The 18,841-nt window shown below is 41.3% G+C and overlaps 1 protein-coding gene across 1 annotated transcript in view; it reads right to left on the reverse strand.

Moving 5' to 3' along the window:
* LOC106578362 (pro-neuregulin-3, membrane-bound isoform) overlaps positions 1–18,841 on the reverse strand; it is a 95,347-nt gene that overhangs the window by 49,946 nt on the left and 26,560 nt on the right. Inside the window, exon 2 of the mRNA XM_014157078.3 lies at positions 5,342–5,444. Within this exon, the coding sequence (XP_014012553.2) occupies positions 5,342–5,444 (103 nt within the window). The remainder of the gene's footprint in view (positions 1–5,341; positions 5,445–18,841) is intronic.

The following is an 18,841-nucleotide window of genomic DNA, read 5'->3' on the forward strand; positions in this document are numbered from 1 at the left end:
AGCCTCCAGTATTTATGCTGCAGTAGTTTATGTGTCGGGGGGCTAGGGTCAGTCTGTTACATCTGGAGTATTTCTCTTGTCTTATCCGGTGTCCTGTGTGAATTTAAATATGCTCTCTCTAATTCTCTCTTTCTCTCTTTCTTTCTTTCTCTCGGAGGACCTGAGCCCTAGGACCATGCCTCAGGACTACCTGGCATGATGATCCTTGCTGTCCCCAGTCCACCTGGCCGTGCTGCTGCTCCAGTTTCAACTGTTCTGCCTGCGGCTATGGAACCCTGACCTGTTCACCGGACGTGCTTGTTGCACCCTCAACAACTACTATGATTATTATTATTTGACCATGCTGGTCATTTATGAACATTTTAACATCTTGACCATGTTCTGTTATAATATCCACCCGGCACAGCCCGAAGAGGACTGGCCACTCCTCATAGCCTGGTTCCTCTCTAGGTTTCTTCCTAGGTTTTTGGCCTTTCTAGGGAGTTTTTCCTAGGGAGATTTTCCTAGCCACCGTGCTTCTTGCACATGCATTGCTTGCTGTTTGGGGTTTTAGGCTGGGTTTCTGTACAGCACTTTGAGATATCAGCTGATGTACGAAGGGCTATATAAATACATTTGATTTGATTGGGCCTGGCTCCCCAGTGGGTAGGCCTATGCCCTCCCAGTCCCACCCATGGCTGCACCCCTGCTAGTCATGTAAAATCCAGACATTTTGGCCTAATGAATTTATTTCAATTTACTGATTTCCTTCTATGAACTGTAACTCAGTAAAATCTTTGAAATTGTTGCATGTTGTATTTTTGTTCAGTATAGTATAATGGCAGATTCAGATTGTAACTTTGAGCAACAAAACAACCCGAAATCAGTAATTTTCTTTATGGAAGGAGGAAAGAGACATTTGATTGTTGGCAACTACAGATGATGTATATAAACACTAAATTACTAAGAGGGTGCATTATTTCTAAGGCACTGTGTCACCATCTTTATACTCCTACACCATTGTTTAGAAGGTTATGGAAGATATAGAAATGCATTTATTCATGGGTACATTTGTGTTTGCTATGTATACAGTGGGTTGCGAAAGTATTCACCCCTCTTGGCATTTTTCCTATTTTGTTGCATTTCAACCTGGAATTGCTGACAACATTTATTGACCACAACCACATAACTACTGAACACAAAGACATCTTCGGACCACAAAACTACAGACCACGCAGCTGCTGATCAAAACCACCCAACTTCTAACCACATCTAGATGAACAAAACCACAAAACTACTGACAACAATGACACAACTACAAATAGTGCCCACAACCACCAAACTTCTAACCACAACCATACAACAACTGACCACAACCACACAACTACTGAAAACAACCACACAACTTCTAACCACAACCTGGGCTTTGACTAGGCCATTCCAAGACATTTAAAAGTTTCCCCTTAAACCACTCGAGTGTTGCTTTAGCAGTATGCTTAGGGTCATTGTCCTGCTGGAAGGTGAACCTCCGTCCCAGTCTAAAATCTCTGGAAGACTGAAACAGGTTTCCCTCAAGAATTTCCCAGTATTTAGCGCCGTCCATCATTCCTTCAATTCTGACCAGTTTCCCAGTCCCCGGGGTGATGAGAGGTATTGGGTTTGCGCCAGATAGAGTTTTCCTTGATGGCCAAAAAGCTCAATTTTAGTGTCATCTGACCAGTGTACCTTCTTCCATATGTTTGGGGAGTCTCCCACATGCCCTTTGGCGAACACTAAACGTGTTTGCTTATCTTTTTCTTTAAGCAATGGCTTTTTTTCTGGCCACTCTTCCATAAAGCCCAGCTCTGTGGAGTGTATGGCTTAAAGTGGTCCTATGGACAGATACTCCAATCTCCGCTGTGGAGCTGTGCAGCTCCTTCAGGGTTATCTTTGGTCTTTTTGTTGCTTCTCTGATTAATACCCTCCTTGCCTGGTCCATGAGTTTTGGTGGGTGGTCCTCTCTTGGCAGGTTTGTTCTGGTGCCATATTCTTTCCATTTCTTAATAATGGATTTAATGGTGCTCCGTGGGATGTTCAGAGTATAGCATATTTTTGGTCTTCGTGGAGCCGCTTGCTTGGTGGTGCCCCTTGCTTAGTGATGTTGCAGACTCTGGGGACTTTCAGAACAGGTGTATATTTACCGAGATCATGTGACAGATCATGTGACACTTAAATAAAGTCCACCTATATGCAATCTAACTACTTATGTGACTTCTGAAGTTAATTGGTTGCACCAGATTATTTAAGGGCTTCATAGCAAAGGGAGTGAATATATATATATATATATATATATATATATAATATAGAGTTTTTTGAAATAAGTTATTTTTTTCATTTCACTTCACCAATTTGGACTATTTTGTGTTTGTCCATTACAAGAAATCCAAATAAAAATCTATTTAAATTACAGGTTGTAACGTAACAAAATAGGAAAACGCCAAGGGGGTGAATACTTTCACAAGGCATTGTATTCTAGACACCTTCATTCACACTTTTGAATTATATATGAACAAAGTCTCATTAAACATTTTAAATGTTACTGTCCCTACTACAACAAAGAAATACTTAAATACATGTAATTTTAACTTTGAAATATTACATTGAAAAAGTGATTGGATTTGGAACCGTGCAGGCTCTCGGGCGTGAGCCAGGTGCCTCACTCAAAGCCCAGGGCGAGCAATGAGTAGGATTTTTCAAACATATATTTTATGGAAAAGGGAATTATGTTTCTGTACAGTCGTGGCCAAAAGTTTTGAGAAAGACACAAATATTAATTTTCACAAAGTTTGCTGCCTCAGTTTGTATGATGGCAATTTGCATATACTCCAGAATGATATGAAGAGTGATCAGATGATTTGCAATTAATTGCAAAGTCCCTCTTTGCCATGCTAATTAACTGAATCCCCCAAAAACCTTTCCACTGCATTTCAGCCCTGCCACAAAAGGACCAGCTGACATCAAGTCAGTGATTCTCTCGTTAACACTGGTGTGAGTGTTGACGAGGACAAGGCTGGAGATCACTCTGTCATGCTGATTGAGTTTGAATAACAGACTGGAAGCTTCAAAAGGAGGGTGGTGCTTGGAATCATTGTTCTTCATCTGTCAACCATGGTTAGCTGCAAGGAAACACGTGCCGTCATCATTGCTTTGCACAAAAAGGGTTTCACAGGCAAGGATATCGCTGCCAGTAAGATTGCACCTAAATCAACCATTTATCGGATCATCAAGAACTTCAAGGAAAGCGGTTCAATTGTCGTGAATAAGGCTTCAGGGCGCCCAAGAAAGTCTAGCAAGCACCAGCACCACCAGTACAGAGCTTGCTCAGGAATGGCAGCAGGCAGGTGTGACTGCATCTGCACGCACAGTGAGGTGAAGACTTTTGGAGGATGGCCTGGTGTCAAGAAGGGCAGCAAAGAAGCCACTTCTCTCCAGGAAAAACATCAGGGACAGACTGATTTTCTGCAAAAGGTACAGGGATTGGACTGCTGAGGACTGGGGTAAAGTCATTTTCTCTGATGAATCCCCTTTACGATTGTTTGGGGCATCCGGAAAAAAGCTTGTCCGGAGAAGACAAGGTGAGCGCTACCATCAGTCCTGTGTCATGCCAACAGTAAAGCATCCTGAGACCATTCATGTGTAAGGTTGCTTCTCAGCCAAGGGAGTGGGCTCACTCACAATTTTGCCTAAGAACACAGCTATCAATAAAGAATGGTACCAACACATCCTCTGAGAGCAACTTCTCCCAACCATCCAGGAACAGTTTGGTGACAAACAATGCCTTTTCCAGCATGATGGAGCACCTTGCCATAAGGCAAAAGTGATAACTAAGTGGCTCGGGGAACAAAACATCAATATTTTGGGTCCATGGCCAGGAAACTCCCCAGACCTTAATCCTATTGAGAACTTGTGGTCAATCCTCAAGAGGCAGGTGGACAAACAAAAACCCACAAATTCTGACAAACTCCAAGCATTGATTATGCAAGAATGGGCTGCCATCAGTCAGGATATGGCCCAGAAGTTAATTGACAGCATGTCAGGGCGGATTGCAGAGGTCTTGAAAAAGAAGGGTCAACACTGCAAATATTGACTCTTTGCATCAACTTCATATAATAGCCTTTGACACTTATGAAATGCTTGTAATTATACTTCAGTATTCCATATTAACATCTGACAAAAAATATTTAAAGACACTGAGGCAGCAGACTTTGTGAAAATTAATATTTGTGTCATTCTCAAAACTTTTGGCCATGACTGTACTATGCACTATGCTGCCTTGTTGACAAAATTACTGAGTGGTGCAGATTACTGTTCCGTTTGAGAAGGGCGCTTCTGCCATTTCACGTCACTGGCTATAAAGCGGTGCAGCCTCATACAAATTCCAGCAATGCAGCTTATGATTACCCGGAGAGGAAAATCTCTTGCTAGGCAACTTAACAGTAACACCAAAGACAGTACAGTATGAAGATGGGCAGAAACTGCTTCGCCAATAGAAATCCCCGATCACACTTGTAGGCCATGCCATCGCAACGTTGGATAGCTAAGCTCATGCGCAGAAACGCCATCTTGTGCCGTCAAATCAAAAGCACTCCTTAGATATAAAGTTGCTTTTGACCAAAATTAAGACATTGGCTCGAGTCTAGGTTGTGCTAAAAGATTTAGAGAAAATTAAAACAACTAAGGAAGAATCTTTCGCTTCTCAAACCCCGGCCGGGGCTGCTTTGCAAGCGCCTCTGGGTTCAGAAACTCTGTGGTAACATGTTACTGGATAGGGCAAAGACTAACATGTCAAGGCAGCTTTACAGTATCATAGTGCTGAATAGCCTACCACCAACATGCTGTTTTTAATATTGTTTGGAAGAAAAACCTATGAGGTGTGATTTTGGCATCAAAATAGTCACAAATAGTGAGCAATGGCAATTGACTGTAAAGACAGGCACTTGTTGGAAACTTTTTTAGGTTTCCAACTGCACTTGTGTTAACAGCAGTTAACAAACCATGATTCCATGTTTAAAAAAATCAACAAACTGCAGAAAAAGTATATTATTGTGTATCAGCCTTTACCTATGGTTACTGTTGAGGATGAGTACATTATTTCGATTAGACATACACTTTGAAACAAGAATGCTGTCTTTTGTCATATTTCTAAGTACAGCATCAATGAGCCATGGCTGGAGACTCTTCGCCATTACATAAACATAAGCTCAGTATATCCTTTTACTCCAGGGCTGCACCTGTAGTTTACTATGCTAATATCCCATGATGATACAATTTTCCATTCGTTGTTTGGAGGCATACTTAGCTACTCAGTGTGACCCTCACTCACTTGTTGCGGCGGTAGAGAGCCATGCATGCCACTCCGAGAAAACCGATTCCTGAGGCAATGCTGAAGATGGACAGCACCTTCCTCTGGTAAGTCTCACGGCTTTCTGTGGAGACACAGGCAAATAAATATGATGTTAAAGCCACTCTCTGTATATACACATGTAGAGTACCTTCTCTGCAGAGACACAGGCAAAATAGTACTGTTAAAGCCACACTCGATATGCATGTAGAGCACTATCAAAGAGTGAGCCACCAACAAAAAAGTTAAATGTAAAGAATCACACACCACACACAAATCCTTGCTAGTAACACACTCAATAGTAATAATTTGTTTTGTGAAAACAAGAAAAAAACATATTAAATCCACACTCTGTAAGATGTGCATATGAAATCAAATTGTATTTGTCACATGCGCCGAATACAACAGGTGTCGACTTTACCATGAAATGCGCACTTACAAGCCCTTAACAACAATGCATTTTTAAGAAAAATAAGAGTTAAGAAAAATATTTACTAAATAAAACAAAGTAAAAAATAAAATAGCAACAATAAAATAACAATAACGAGGCTATATACAAGGGGTACCGGTACTTAGTCAATGTGCGGTGCTACAGGTTAGTCAAGGTAATTGAGGTAATATGTAGATGTAGGTAAATTGATTATACATAGATAATAAACAGCGAGTAGCAGTGGTGTAAAAAACATGCAAATAGTCCGAGTGGCCATTTGATTAGCTGTTCAGCAGTCTTAAGGCTTGATGGTAGAAGCTGTCAAGAAGCCTTTTGGACCTAGACTTGGTGCTCCGGTACTGATTGCCGTGCGGTAGCAGAGAAAACAGACTGACTAGGGTGTCTGTAGTCTTTGGCAATTTTTAGGGCCTTCCTCTAACACTGCCTGGTATAGAGGTCCTGGATGGCAGGAAGCTTGGCCACAGTGATGTACTGGGCATAACTCACTACCCTCAGTAGTGCCTTGCGGTTGGAGGCTGAGCAGTTGCTGTACCAGGCGGTGATGCAACCAGTCAGGATGCTCTCGATGATGCAGCTGGAGAACTTTGAGGATCTGAAGACCATGCCAAATCTTTTCAGTCTCCTGAGGGGGAATAGGCTTTGTCGTGCCCTCTTTGTCTTGGTGTGTTTGGACCATGATAGTTTGTCAGTTATGTGGGCACTATTGCACACTCTTATAATTAGCTGTGACTCGAAGAGCCCTGGAGATTCTCAAGGAACCCTAGAGTTCTTAAAAGTAACCATTCTAGTTAATGGGTTCATATTTGCACCTTTGGTTAGTTGAGGGATTCTTGGAAGAACCTTTCATGTTTCAACGTAGCACTTGCAGAGCATATTTGTCGCTATATTTAGAGAGTTGTCAGACCCCTCCAGCAACTTGGTAAAAGAGTATTTTCAGTAATGCCTTTGGGGAGGTTGCACAACGAGGGTTTCTATGGTTTTGATAGCATTAAGCTACATTTCCCACTCAATTCTGCCACAAACAAGAGTGGGAGAAGCTGTCTGTGTAGCATAAATCAGAGCAATGGCACACACACAGGAGAAGAAAAAGGGGAGGTGGTGTACAGCGGGAGAGGTGGCAAAAATGGTATGTCGGGGACTGCAGCTGTGCCACAGCAAGGCAAATTGCTGCTATTTGTATTCATTATGGATCCCCATTAGCTGCTGACAAGGCAGAATGTATGTGTACATGTGTGCATAGTGTAAATTTATCATGTGTGTGTTTGCATCTGTCTGTGCCCATTTTTGTGTTACTTCACTGTCCCAACTGTTCCATAAGGTGTATTTTGACCTGATTCTACTGCTTGCATCAGTTACCTGATGTGGAATAGAGTTGGGGACTTGTGAAGTGAAAATGAAAAAAATTACTTTTTCAAAAATAATTTTACAAAAAAATGTATATTTGAAAAGTGGTGTGTGCATATGTATTCACCCCCTTTGATACGAAGCCCCTAAATAAGATCTGGTGCAACCAATTACCGTTAGAAGTCACATAATTTGTCAAATAAAGTCCACCTGTGTGCAATCTAAATGTCACATGATCTCAGTGCCCTACAGTGGTTCCTCCTTTAAAAGTTGCGTCATACTGCAGCTGTAACCGATGTGAAATGGCTAGTGCTAATAGCGTTTCAATCAGTGACGTCACTCGCTCTGAGACTTGAAGTAGGGTTTCCCCTTGCGTTGCAAGGGCCGCGGCTTTTGTGGCGCGATGGGTAACGATGCTTCGTGGGGTGTCAGTTGTTGATGTGTGCAAGGGTCCCTGGTTCGAGCCCAGGTTGGGGCGAAGAGAGGGACGGAACCTACACTGTTACATTGATGCTGTTGACCCGGATCATTGGTTGCTGCGGAAAAGGAGGAGGTCAAAAGGGGGGTGAGTGTAACCGATGTGAAATGGCTAGTTAGTTAGCGGTGGTGCGCGCTAATAGCGTTTCAATCAGTGACGTTACTCGCTCTGAGACTTGAAGTAGGGTTTCCCCTTGCGTTGCAAGGGCCGCGGCTTTTGTGGCGCGATAGGTAACGATGCTTCGTGGGGTGTCAGTTGTTGATGTGTGCAAGGGTCCCTGGTTCGAGCCCAGGTTGGGGCGAAGAGAGGGACGGAACCTACACTGTTACACAGCACACCCTGCGTGCTGCCACAGCATTCTGTGGCACGTCATTTAATAATCAGCCATTTCTTCTGTTACTGCAAGTTAGTGCTAGTTTGACCACCAGAGGCAACTTTGAGAAGCATTTGATAGTATTCCGTATTGGCATTACCAGATCATTTAAAACCTTTTTTTGTAATAACATTGTATATGGGATTTTAAGAAACTTGGCTTAATTAATTTGATTAATATTATGGTGTTTCCATTCAGAGAAAAATTGTCAGTTTGTAAATTCAGACAGTTTCGCTCTCGGAGCGCACACTGGACGTTCGGGCCGAGGAGTAGGGTTGATTTGAGCGTTCTGGCCTTACAACGGCAGTCAAGCACCCAAGTTAACGTTGGCTAGCTACTTCCAGACACAAATGAGACCACTCCGACCATTTTACTCACAATAGCAGAGCTGGTAAGGTAGTTTTTGTGCAAACCAGAGCGTTGGTGACTGTAAATGTGCTGCTGGAAACAATTTAATTACGCTTTTTTTCCGACGTTTACTGACACCGGCCATATTCAACGGGTGTTGAGCGCTCGTAAAGTAATTATTCTGCGCTGTGGTACACTCAGACGAGAATGCTCTGAAATCCGTGTAGATAGTTGGCTCGACACATTACATTTTTAACAACGTTCTTTTCTGATAAAAACTAGTTTTTTGCATCCGACGTGGAGCCCAGTTTCATAATATGAAACTCATGGTTTACCTGCCACAAATTCTAGTAACGTTCCAAAACTTTCCAGATTTTCCAAAAATCCTGGAGGAATATTCCAACCTGGATGTCTGGAAAACCTGGGAACAGTATCAGAATTTTGCAACCCTAGCTGCAAGTCACATTATGCTGGCTTGCAATGTGATGTGTAATTCCTATTGGAATCCTGCCAGAGTTGTGATATCGAAAAGTTAGAATATTTTCACCTGAATTAAAATGATAGGAACATTGTGAAGTTACTAGTATTATTGACTGTATGTTTTGTTCATTCCATGTGTAACTCTGTGTTGTTGTATGTGTCGAATTGCTATGCTTTATCTTGGCCAGGTTGCAGTTGCAAATGAGAACTTGTTCTCAACTAGACTACCTGGTTAAATAAAGGTGAAATAAATACAAAATAAATAAATTAAAAAACGACCTAAGCCATTTAAACGTGAACAGCCATTTCAGTAAAGGGTGCAGAAAATCGAACTAACTGATTGGATTCGTTTAGAACAAGTATATTATTTATCTTTGTGTAGCATAAGATTAATCAATCAATCAACGTACCTGCAAAAACAGATATTAAACAACAATAAGAAAAAAATCTAAGTACAGTAGAACAAGCTGAGAAATATGATAATGATTACCGTTGTTTTATAATAACTTACAGGTTAACTGGCTGCTTTGTAAATTACTGAAAACAAAACAGTTTAACGGTACAAATGCGGTTACTGTAATCCATTGATGGTACCATTACTGGTACTGTAATCTATTGTAGGGATGGGGGAGGAGTAGAGTTGTTTGAATTCAGGCTAAGTAATGTAGAAATTTGCCTAATTTCCACAAGGGAGCCTGCATTTACCATGTAGCTTTTATGTTGTGTGTGCTTGGTTTAATTTTAACAATGGACAAATATTTATTTGTGTGACGTGCCTTTCTGATTGTATATTTTTCTATAATATAAAATAGCACAGCCACAAACAAAGCAATGCATATACAATCACAAAACAGGAACCAATTAATCCTTTGACACGTACGAACACATGGGTTTGATCATTCTATATATCCCAGGATAAAATTTCAGGAATTGTGAAAAACTGAGATTAAATGTATTTGGCTAAGGTGTATGTAAACGTCCGACTTCAACTGTACATAGACACTGGCCACTTAACAATGGAACACTAGTCACTTTAATAATGGTTACATACTGCTTTACTCATCTCATATGTGTATATACTGTATTCTATTCTACTGTATTTTAGCCAATGCCACTCTGACATTGCTCGTCCTAATATATATATATATATATATATATATATATATTAGGACGAGCAATGTCAGATATATATATATGTCAAATATATATATATATTAGGACGAGCAATGTCATATATATATATATATATATATATATGTCAAATATATATATATATTAGGACGAGCAATGTCAGATATATATATATATATATATGAAACCATGATGGGATGTATGAAAGGATTGGATGTTGCATGCATTCTCAATGTAGTTTGAGTTGATTTGCATATCAGCAAATTTGCTTGAGATTATCTCACTGCAACACTGCGTCCATGTTGCTTGACATACAGTGCCTTTGGAAAGTATTCAGAGCCATAGACGTTTTCCACATTTTGTTACGTTACAGCCTTATTCTAAAATTGATTAAATTGTTTTGTTTCCTCATCAATCTACACACAATACCCCATAATAACAAATCAATAACAGGTTTTTAGAAATACTTGCTGATTTATACATACAAAAGTTAAATATTACATTTACATAAGTATTCAGACCCTTTACTCAGTACATTTACGTCATTTAGCAGACGCTCTTATCCAGAGCGACTTACAAATTGGTGCATTCACCATTTTTTTTTGGGGGGGGGGGGGGGGTTTAGAAGGATTACTTTATCCTATCCCAGTACTTTGTTGAAGCACCGTTGGCAGCGAATACAGCCTCGAGACTTCTTGGGTATGACACAAAAGCTTGGCACACCTGTATTTGGGGAGTTTCTCCCATTCCTCTCTGCAGATCCTCTCAATCTCTGTCAGGTTGGATGGGGAGCGTTGCTGCACAGCTATTTTTAGGTCTTTCCAGAGATGTTAGATCGATTTCAAGTCCGGGCTGTGGCTGGGCCACTCAAGGACATTCAGATATTTGTCCCAAAGCCACTCCCAATGTTGGCTTGGCTATGTGCTTAGGGTCATTGTCATGCTGGAAGGTGAACCTTCGGCCCAGTCTGAGGTCCTGAGCGTTCTGGAGCAGGTTTTCATCAACGATCTCTCTACTTTTCTCCGTTCATCTTTCCCTCAATCCTGACTAGTCTCCCAGTCCCTGCCGCTGAAAAACATCCCCTCAGCATGATGTTGCCAGCACCATGCGTCACCGTGGGGATGGTGCCAGGTTTCCTCCAGACGTGACGCTTGGCATTCAGGCCAAAGAGCTCAATCTTGGTTTCATCAGATGGTCTGAGTGACCTTTAGGTGCCATTTGGCAAACTCCATGTGCCTGTTACTGAGGATTGGCTTCTGTCTGGCCACTCTACCATAAAGGCCTGATTGGTGGAGTGCTGCAGAGATTGTTGTCCTACTGCAAGGTTCTCACATCTCCACAGAAGAACTCTGTCTCAGAGCTCAACGGACAATTTCTTCAACCTCATGGCTTGGTTTTTTCTCTGACATGCACTGTCAACTGTGGGACCTTATATAGACAGGTGTGTTCCTTTCCAAATAATGTCCAATCAAGTTGTAGAAACATCTCAAGGATGATCAATGGAAACAGGATGTACCTGAGCTCAATTTCTAGTCTCACAGCAAAGGGTCTGATTACTTATTGCTTGGCATGGTCTCTCAGAAAAAGTCCACCCCATACCTATCAGACAAAAATTACTCTACATCCTTGCTCTTTCGGCCGTATGCCCTGCAGACATACAAGAGTGCAATAAATGCTTTGAGTTCATCCATAAACATTTCGCACGTACTGATTCCTTTTCTGTGCACATGAGAGAATGTGATGTGCTGCAACAAACTCGTCTTGCTTTTCTACCCAAACTGTGCCATTCCTCCCAGAATCCTGTCTCACCATTGCAGTTGGGATCATCGTTTCAGTTGGTTCTGTTCTGTTTTTTCTGCGGCTCGGGCATCGGAGGCGGAGGCTTAAAGTCAACATCAAAATCAGATGAAGACTCTTCAGCAACGTCGATTTCAAGTTCAACATCCGATCCGACTCTAACTTATTTAAATTCTGCAGCATTTGCAATGCTGTCAGTGTGTCCATTAGTTTTGTTCGGCTTGCTATTGTGAGCTACACACATTGTATGTTGTACTCAGTGTCTGATTTGACTCTCTGATAGGCTGGAAGTGGTATATCATTAACTTTCATTATAAAGTAATTAGATTGCCCACGATTCTTTATCATTATTACATTATTGTTTTAAATTCAATCATGCTCTTCACCCTCATCATTCAGATCAATCACATTCAATCACCCTCCTCATCATTCAGTTAATTGAAGTCACATGCGTCATTATCAGTTTCTATCTGGTTTCTATTGCCCATTCATCCAAGTTTATTATATTACTCATTTTTGCTTAGTTGCCAAAGCAATGCTACCGCGTGAATGGTCATGTGCTGAATGCATGTACAGCACGGATATTCATGTACAGCACGGATATTCATGTACAGCACGGATATTCTTGGAAAAAGTGACATTTGGAAATAGAGCTGCACCTCTTCAATTTTGAGAGTTCTTTGACAAAGTGCAACACAAAATGCAGAATATGCTCTTTCCGATAATAAACTCAACAAAAAAGAAATGTCAATTTTTCCGGACCCTGTCTTGTAAAAATCCAAACAACTTCACAGATCTTCATTGTAAAGGGTTTAAACACTGTTCCCATGCTTGTTCAATGAACCATAAACAATTAATGAACATGCACCTGTGGAACGGTCAGTAAGACACTAACAGCTTACAGATGGTAAGCAATTAAGGTCACAGTTATGAAAACTTAGGACACTAAAGAGGCCTTTCTACTGACTAAAGAGGCCTTTCTACTGAAAAACACCACAAGATAGATGCCCAGGGTCCCTGCTCATCTGCGTGAATGTGCCTTAGGCATGCTGTAAGGAGGCATGAGGACTGCAGATGTGGCCAGGGCAATAATTTGCAATGTCCGTACTGTGAGACGCCTAAGACAGCGCTACCGGGTGACAGGACGGACAGCTGATCGTCCTCGCAGTGGCAGACCACGTGTAACAACACCTGCACAGGATCGGTACATCCGAACATTACACCTGCGGGACAGGTACAGGATGGCAACAACTGCCCGAGTTACACCAGGAACGCACAATCCATCCATCAGTGCTCAGACTGTCCGCAATAGGCTGTGAGACGCTGGACTGAGGGCTTGCAGGCCTGTTGTAAGGCAGGTTCTCACAAGACATCACCGGCAACAACATCGCCTATGGGCACAAACCCACTTTCGCTGGACCAGACAGGACTGGCAAAAAGTGGTCTTCACTGACGAGTCGTGGTTTTGTCACACCATGGGTGATGGTCAGATTCGCGTTTATCGTCAAAGGAATGAGCATTACACCGAGGCCTGTACTCTGGAGCGGGATCAATTTGGAGGTGGAGGGTCTGTCATGGTCTGGGGCGGTGTGTCACAGCATCATCGGACTGAGCTTGTTGTCATTGCAGGCAATTTCAACGCTGTGCGTTGCAGGGAAGACATCCTCCCTCATGTGGTAGCCTTCCTGCAGGCTCATCCTGACATGTCCCTCCAGCATGACAATGCCACCAGCCATACTGCTCATTCTGTGCGTGATTTCCTGCAAGACAGGAATGTCAGTGTTCTGCCATGGCCAGCGACGAACCGAATCTCAATCCCATTGAGCACGTCTGGGACCTGTTGGATTGGAGGGTGAGGGCTAGGGCCATTCCCCCCAGAAATGTCCGGGAACTTGCAGGTGCCTTGGTGGAAGAGTGGGGTAACATCTCACAGAAAGAACTGTGAGATGCAGTACTTAATGCAGCTGGTGACCACACCCGATACTGACTGTTACTTTTGAGCCCCCCTTTGTTCATGGACACATTATTCAATTTCTGTTAGTCACATGTCTGTGGAACTTGTTCAGTTTATGTCAGTTGTTGAATCTTGTTATGTTCATACAAATATTTACACATGTTAAGTTTGCTGAAAATAAACGCAGTTGACAGTGAGAGGACGTTTCTTTATAGTTCATATAGAAATCAAAAGGTTTTACCGGCATGTGTCTCTGAAGGAGGATCCCTGCATCTGTCAATTACAACATACGCCCATCTCTTCATGCACAATTTGACAAATGATTGGCCTAGCATGTTTTTGTTTCCCTTACAATAAAGTAATAGAGTTACAGTAAATAAAACAGTCCTGTAACATCTTTTTACAAAGTAAAACATAAAAGTGAATGGTATTAATCCGCAAGGCACATTGTAAAACTATTAACAAGAGTGCTAAAGACTGATAAATAGGCATAACAAACTCATCATTAAACTATTGTCTTTCTAAATTAAATCAACCTCTTCACCATCCTTATTGTTCAGTTAGGCCTAATTTAAATTAAATTGTGAAGTAACTTGCACAATTTTCGCCCATTCTATCCATGTGTCATTCATTCAGTGGGCTGGCATCGTTTCCTTCCCTGGAAAGAGTCAAGGATCTGTTTTGTATTATTCTAAAGGCCTTCTGCAACATGTAGCAGGTTTTTGTTTCCCTTACAGTTATTTAAAATACAACAGTCCCATAACAGCTTATTTTTACAAAGTAAAACATAAAGGAGAATTGTATCAACCAGCAAGGCATGCGGTCAAATGATTTGCTGCTGATAAATAGGTATAACACAAACTCACCATTACACTATTGTCTTTCTAAATCAACCTCTTCACCCTCCTTATCATTCAGTTAGGCCTAATTTAAATTAGATTGTGAAGTAAGGTGCACAATTATCACACATTCATCCATTTTTCATTCATCCAATTCATCCCAAAGATGTTCAATGAGGTTGAGGTCAGGGCTCTGTGCAGGTCAGTCAAGTTCTTCCACACCGATCTCGACAAACCATTTCTGTATGGATCTCGCTTTGTGCACTGATCCATTTTCATGCTGAAACAGAATCGTCTCCAATGTCATTGTATGCTGTAGCATTAAGATTTCCCTTCACTGGAACTAAGGGTCCTAGGACGAACCATGAAAAACCACCACAGGCCATTATTCCTCTCCCACTAAACGTTACAGTTGGCACTATGCATTCGGGCCGGTAGCGTTCTCCTGGCATTCGCCAAACACAGATTAATTGGTCGGACTGCCAGATGGTGAAGCGTGATTCATAACTCCAGAGAACGCGTTTCCACTGCTCCAAAGTCCAATGGCGGCGAGCTTTCCACCACTCCAGCAGACACTTGGCATTGTGCATGGTGATTTTATGCTTGTGTGCAGCTGCTCGGCCATGGAAACCCATTTCATGAAGCTCCCGACAAACAGTTATTGTACTGATGTTGCATCCAGAGGCAGTTTGGAACACGGTAGTTAGTGTTGCAACCGAGGACAGATTCTTATTTAGTGTGTACATATAAGTAGGCTAATGTACTAACCATTCCTACATACATGGTGCAAGCTAATTAGCTATGCATATAGTAAATAATAATATGTATGCAACTCTTTCCTCATCTACAGAATTGTTAGGAATGGAGAGATATACAGTGAGCTCCAAAAGTATTGGGACAATGACACATTTGTTGTTGTTTTGGCTCTGTACTCCAGCACTTTGGATTTGAAATTAGGTTAAACTGCAGACTGTCAGATTTAATTTGAGGGTATTTTCATCCATATCGGGTGAACCACTTACAAATTACAGCACGTTTTGTACATAGTCCACCCCCCCCCCCCCCCCCCTTACAGTACCACTCAAAAGTTTGGACACACCTACTCATTCCAGGGTTTTTCTTTATTTGTACTATTTTCTACATTGTAGAATAACAGTGAAGACATCAAAACTATGAAATAACACATATGGAATCATCTAACTAAAAAAGTGTTAAACAAATCAAAATATATTTTATATTTGAGATTCTCTTCGCCTTGATGACAGCTTTGCACACTCTTGGCATGGTCTCAACCACCTTCATGAGGTAGTGACCTGGAATGAATTTCATTTAACAGGCCTTGTTAAAAGTACGTTTGTGGAATTTCTTTATTCTTAATGCGTTTTAGCCAGTCAGTTGTGTTGTGTCAGAAGATAGCCCTATTTGGTAAAAGACCAAGTCCATATTATGGCGAGAACAGCTCAAATAAGTAAAGAGAAACGACAGTCCATCATTACCTTAAGACATGAAGGTCAGTCAATACAGAAAATGTCAAGAGCAGTCACAAAAACCTTCAAGCGCTATGATGAAACTAGCTTTCATGAGGACCGCCACAGGAAAGGAAGACCCGGAGTTACCTCTGCTGCAGAGGATAAATTCGTTAGAGTTACCAGCCTCAGAAATTGCAGCGCACATAAATGCTTCACAGAGTTCAAGTAACAGACACATCTCAACATCAAGACATCTCAACTCAACATCTGGCTACTCTGCTGGAGTCACTTTTATAGAGAACTTTGACACCTTCTGGAAACAGAAGATACTCTACAGTCCATCCAAATCATCTTGGCTCCTGGACTCTGTCCACGCATTTCAAGGCTGCGTTGAAACAAGGACTGGTCAATGATCCAAGATCAGCTCAGTTAATCCCTACCATTGTGACAATGAACAGTCATAATTCTGCATCAAATGTACATGATCCTAAGGGCATTGGCAAACACAACGTAAGTAATTTAATTGATGTACCCCCAATTACACCGAATACTTCTATTAATCCTATAGCTATTGTCTACAGTAATCATGAGCCTATGAACCAGAGTTACACTGTTAGCACTAAGGCGGTGTGTCCTAGTAGGAAGACCACTTTGTGCAGCTCACCCTGCACTATCAGCTCCAATGTAAATAACATGAGTAAGTCTACTTCTGATAAACTTCCTAGTAAAGCATTAAAAACAATTAAGCAATCCTGAAAAGTGCTACAAATAGCCCATACTAACATATGCAGACTGAGAAACAAGGTCCATGAAGTCTATAACTTGATTGTAACAGATGACATTCATATTCTGACTATCTCTGAAACTCACTTAGATAATACCCTTGACGATACAGTGGTAGCAATACATGGTTATAACATCTACCAAAAATACAGAAATGCCAATGGGAGCGGTGTTGTGGTCTATATTCAAAATACCTGTAAAGCTTGGAGACGATCTAATGTTAAATACTGTTGAAGTAATATGGCTACAGGTTTATCTGCATCCCCATAATGCCCATTCTTGTGGGAAGCTGTTATAGACCACCAAGTGCTAACAGTCAGTATCTGGATAATATGTGTGAAATGCTTGATAATGTATATGATATCAACATAGAAGTATATTTTCTGGATTATTTAAATTTTGACTGGCTCTCATAAAGCTGCCCACTCAAGAAAAAACTTCAAACTGTAACCAGTGCCTGCAACCTGGTTCAGGTTGTCAGTCATCCTACCAAGGAAGTTACAAGCAGCACAGGAATTAAATCATCAACATGTATTGATAACATCTTTACAAATGCTGTAAAAAAAATTATTTACATTTACATTTAAGTCATTTAGCAGACGCTCTTATCCAGAGCGACTTACAAATTGGTGCATTCACCTTATGATATCCAGTGGAACAACCACTTTACAATAGTGCATCTAAATCTTTTAAGGGGGGGGGGTTAGAAGGATTACTTTAAAGCAGTATCCAAATTCATTGGATGTAGTGATCACAGTATAATAGCCATATCTAGGAAAACCAAAGTTCCAAAGGCTGGGCCTAATATATTGTATAAGAGGTCATGCAATACATTTTGTAGTGATTCATATGTTGTTGATGTAAAGAATATTTTCTGGTCTGTGGTGTGTAATGAGGAGCAACCAGAAGCTGCACTTGACTCATTTATGAAATTGCTTATTCCAGTTACTAATAAGCACTCACCCAGTAAGAAAATGACTGTAAAAACTATTGAATCCCTTTGGATTGATGAGGAATTTAAAAAATAGTATGGTTGAGAGGGATGAGGCAAAAGGTATGGCAAATAAGTCTGGCAGCCCAACTGATTAGCAAACGTACTGCAAATTAAGAAATCATGTGACAAAACTAAAAATAAAAATAAAAAATAAACCATACTATGAAACAAAGATAATTTATATAAGGGATTATAGTAAAAAGCTTTGGGGCACCTTAAATTACATTTTGGGGAAAAAAGCCATCTCAGCTCGATCATTCATTGAATCAGATGGCTCATTCATCACAAAGCCCACTGATATTGCCAACTACTTTAATGACTTTTTCATTGGCAAGATAAGCCAACTTAGTGTCACAGTATCCACAGAAGGTGGCGCCCCTCCTCAGTCGGGCGGCGCTCGGCGGTCGTCGTCGCCGGCCTACTAGCTGCCACCAATCTATGTTTCTGTGTTGTTTGGTTTTGTCTGTCTAGGTCTGCACCTGTTCCTTGTTTGTAATTAGTGTGGGGGTATTTAGTTTGTCCTTTTTGTTCGGGTATTCGTGCGGGATTGTTTTGTGTCTGTTGAAAGGGTTTTCGTATTTCACGCTGCCCGTTTTTGTGGAGCTGTTTGTTTATTATTGCCGGGTTGCGCCCCGTGCGCTTTATTGTTTTGGAGCTGTGCTCCTGTCGGGTGTGTAGGCGCACTCAGCTTACGTCTGCATCTTTTCCCCTGAAGGTGTTAATAAACATCTTTGTTTTTGGGACCTCCGTCTCCTGCCTTTGACTCTGACCCTTTCCGCTACCTGATTGTCGAGACACTTAGGGATGACATGCCAGCAACAAATGCTGACACTACACATCCAAGTATATCGGACCAAATTATGAAATTTCAGCCTGTTACCGACCATTAGTAAACTTCTGGAAATAAATGTTGTTTGACCAGATACAATGCTATTTCATAGTAAACAAATTGACAACAGACTTTCAGCACGCTTATAGGGAAGGACACTCAACAAGCACAGCATTTACACAAATGACTGATGATTGGCTGAGAGAATTGAT

The sequence above is a fragment of the Salmo salar genome, chromosome 19, assembly GCF_965601325.2.
Source record: "Salmo salar chromosome 19, fSalSal1, whole genome shotgun sequence".
In the NCBI taxonomy this organism is placed as follows: domain Eukaryota; kingdom Metazoa; phylum Chordata; class Actinopteri; order Salmoniformes; family Salmonidae; genus Salmo; species Salmo salar.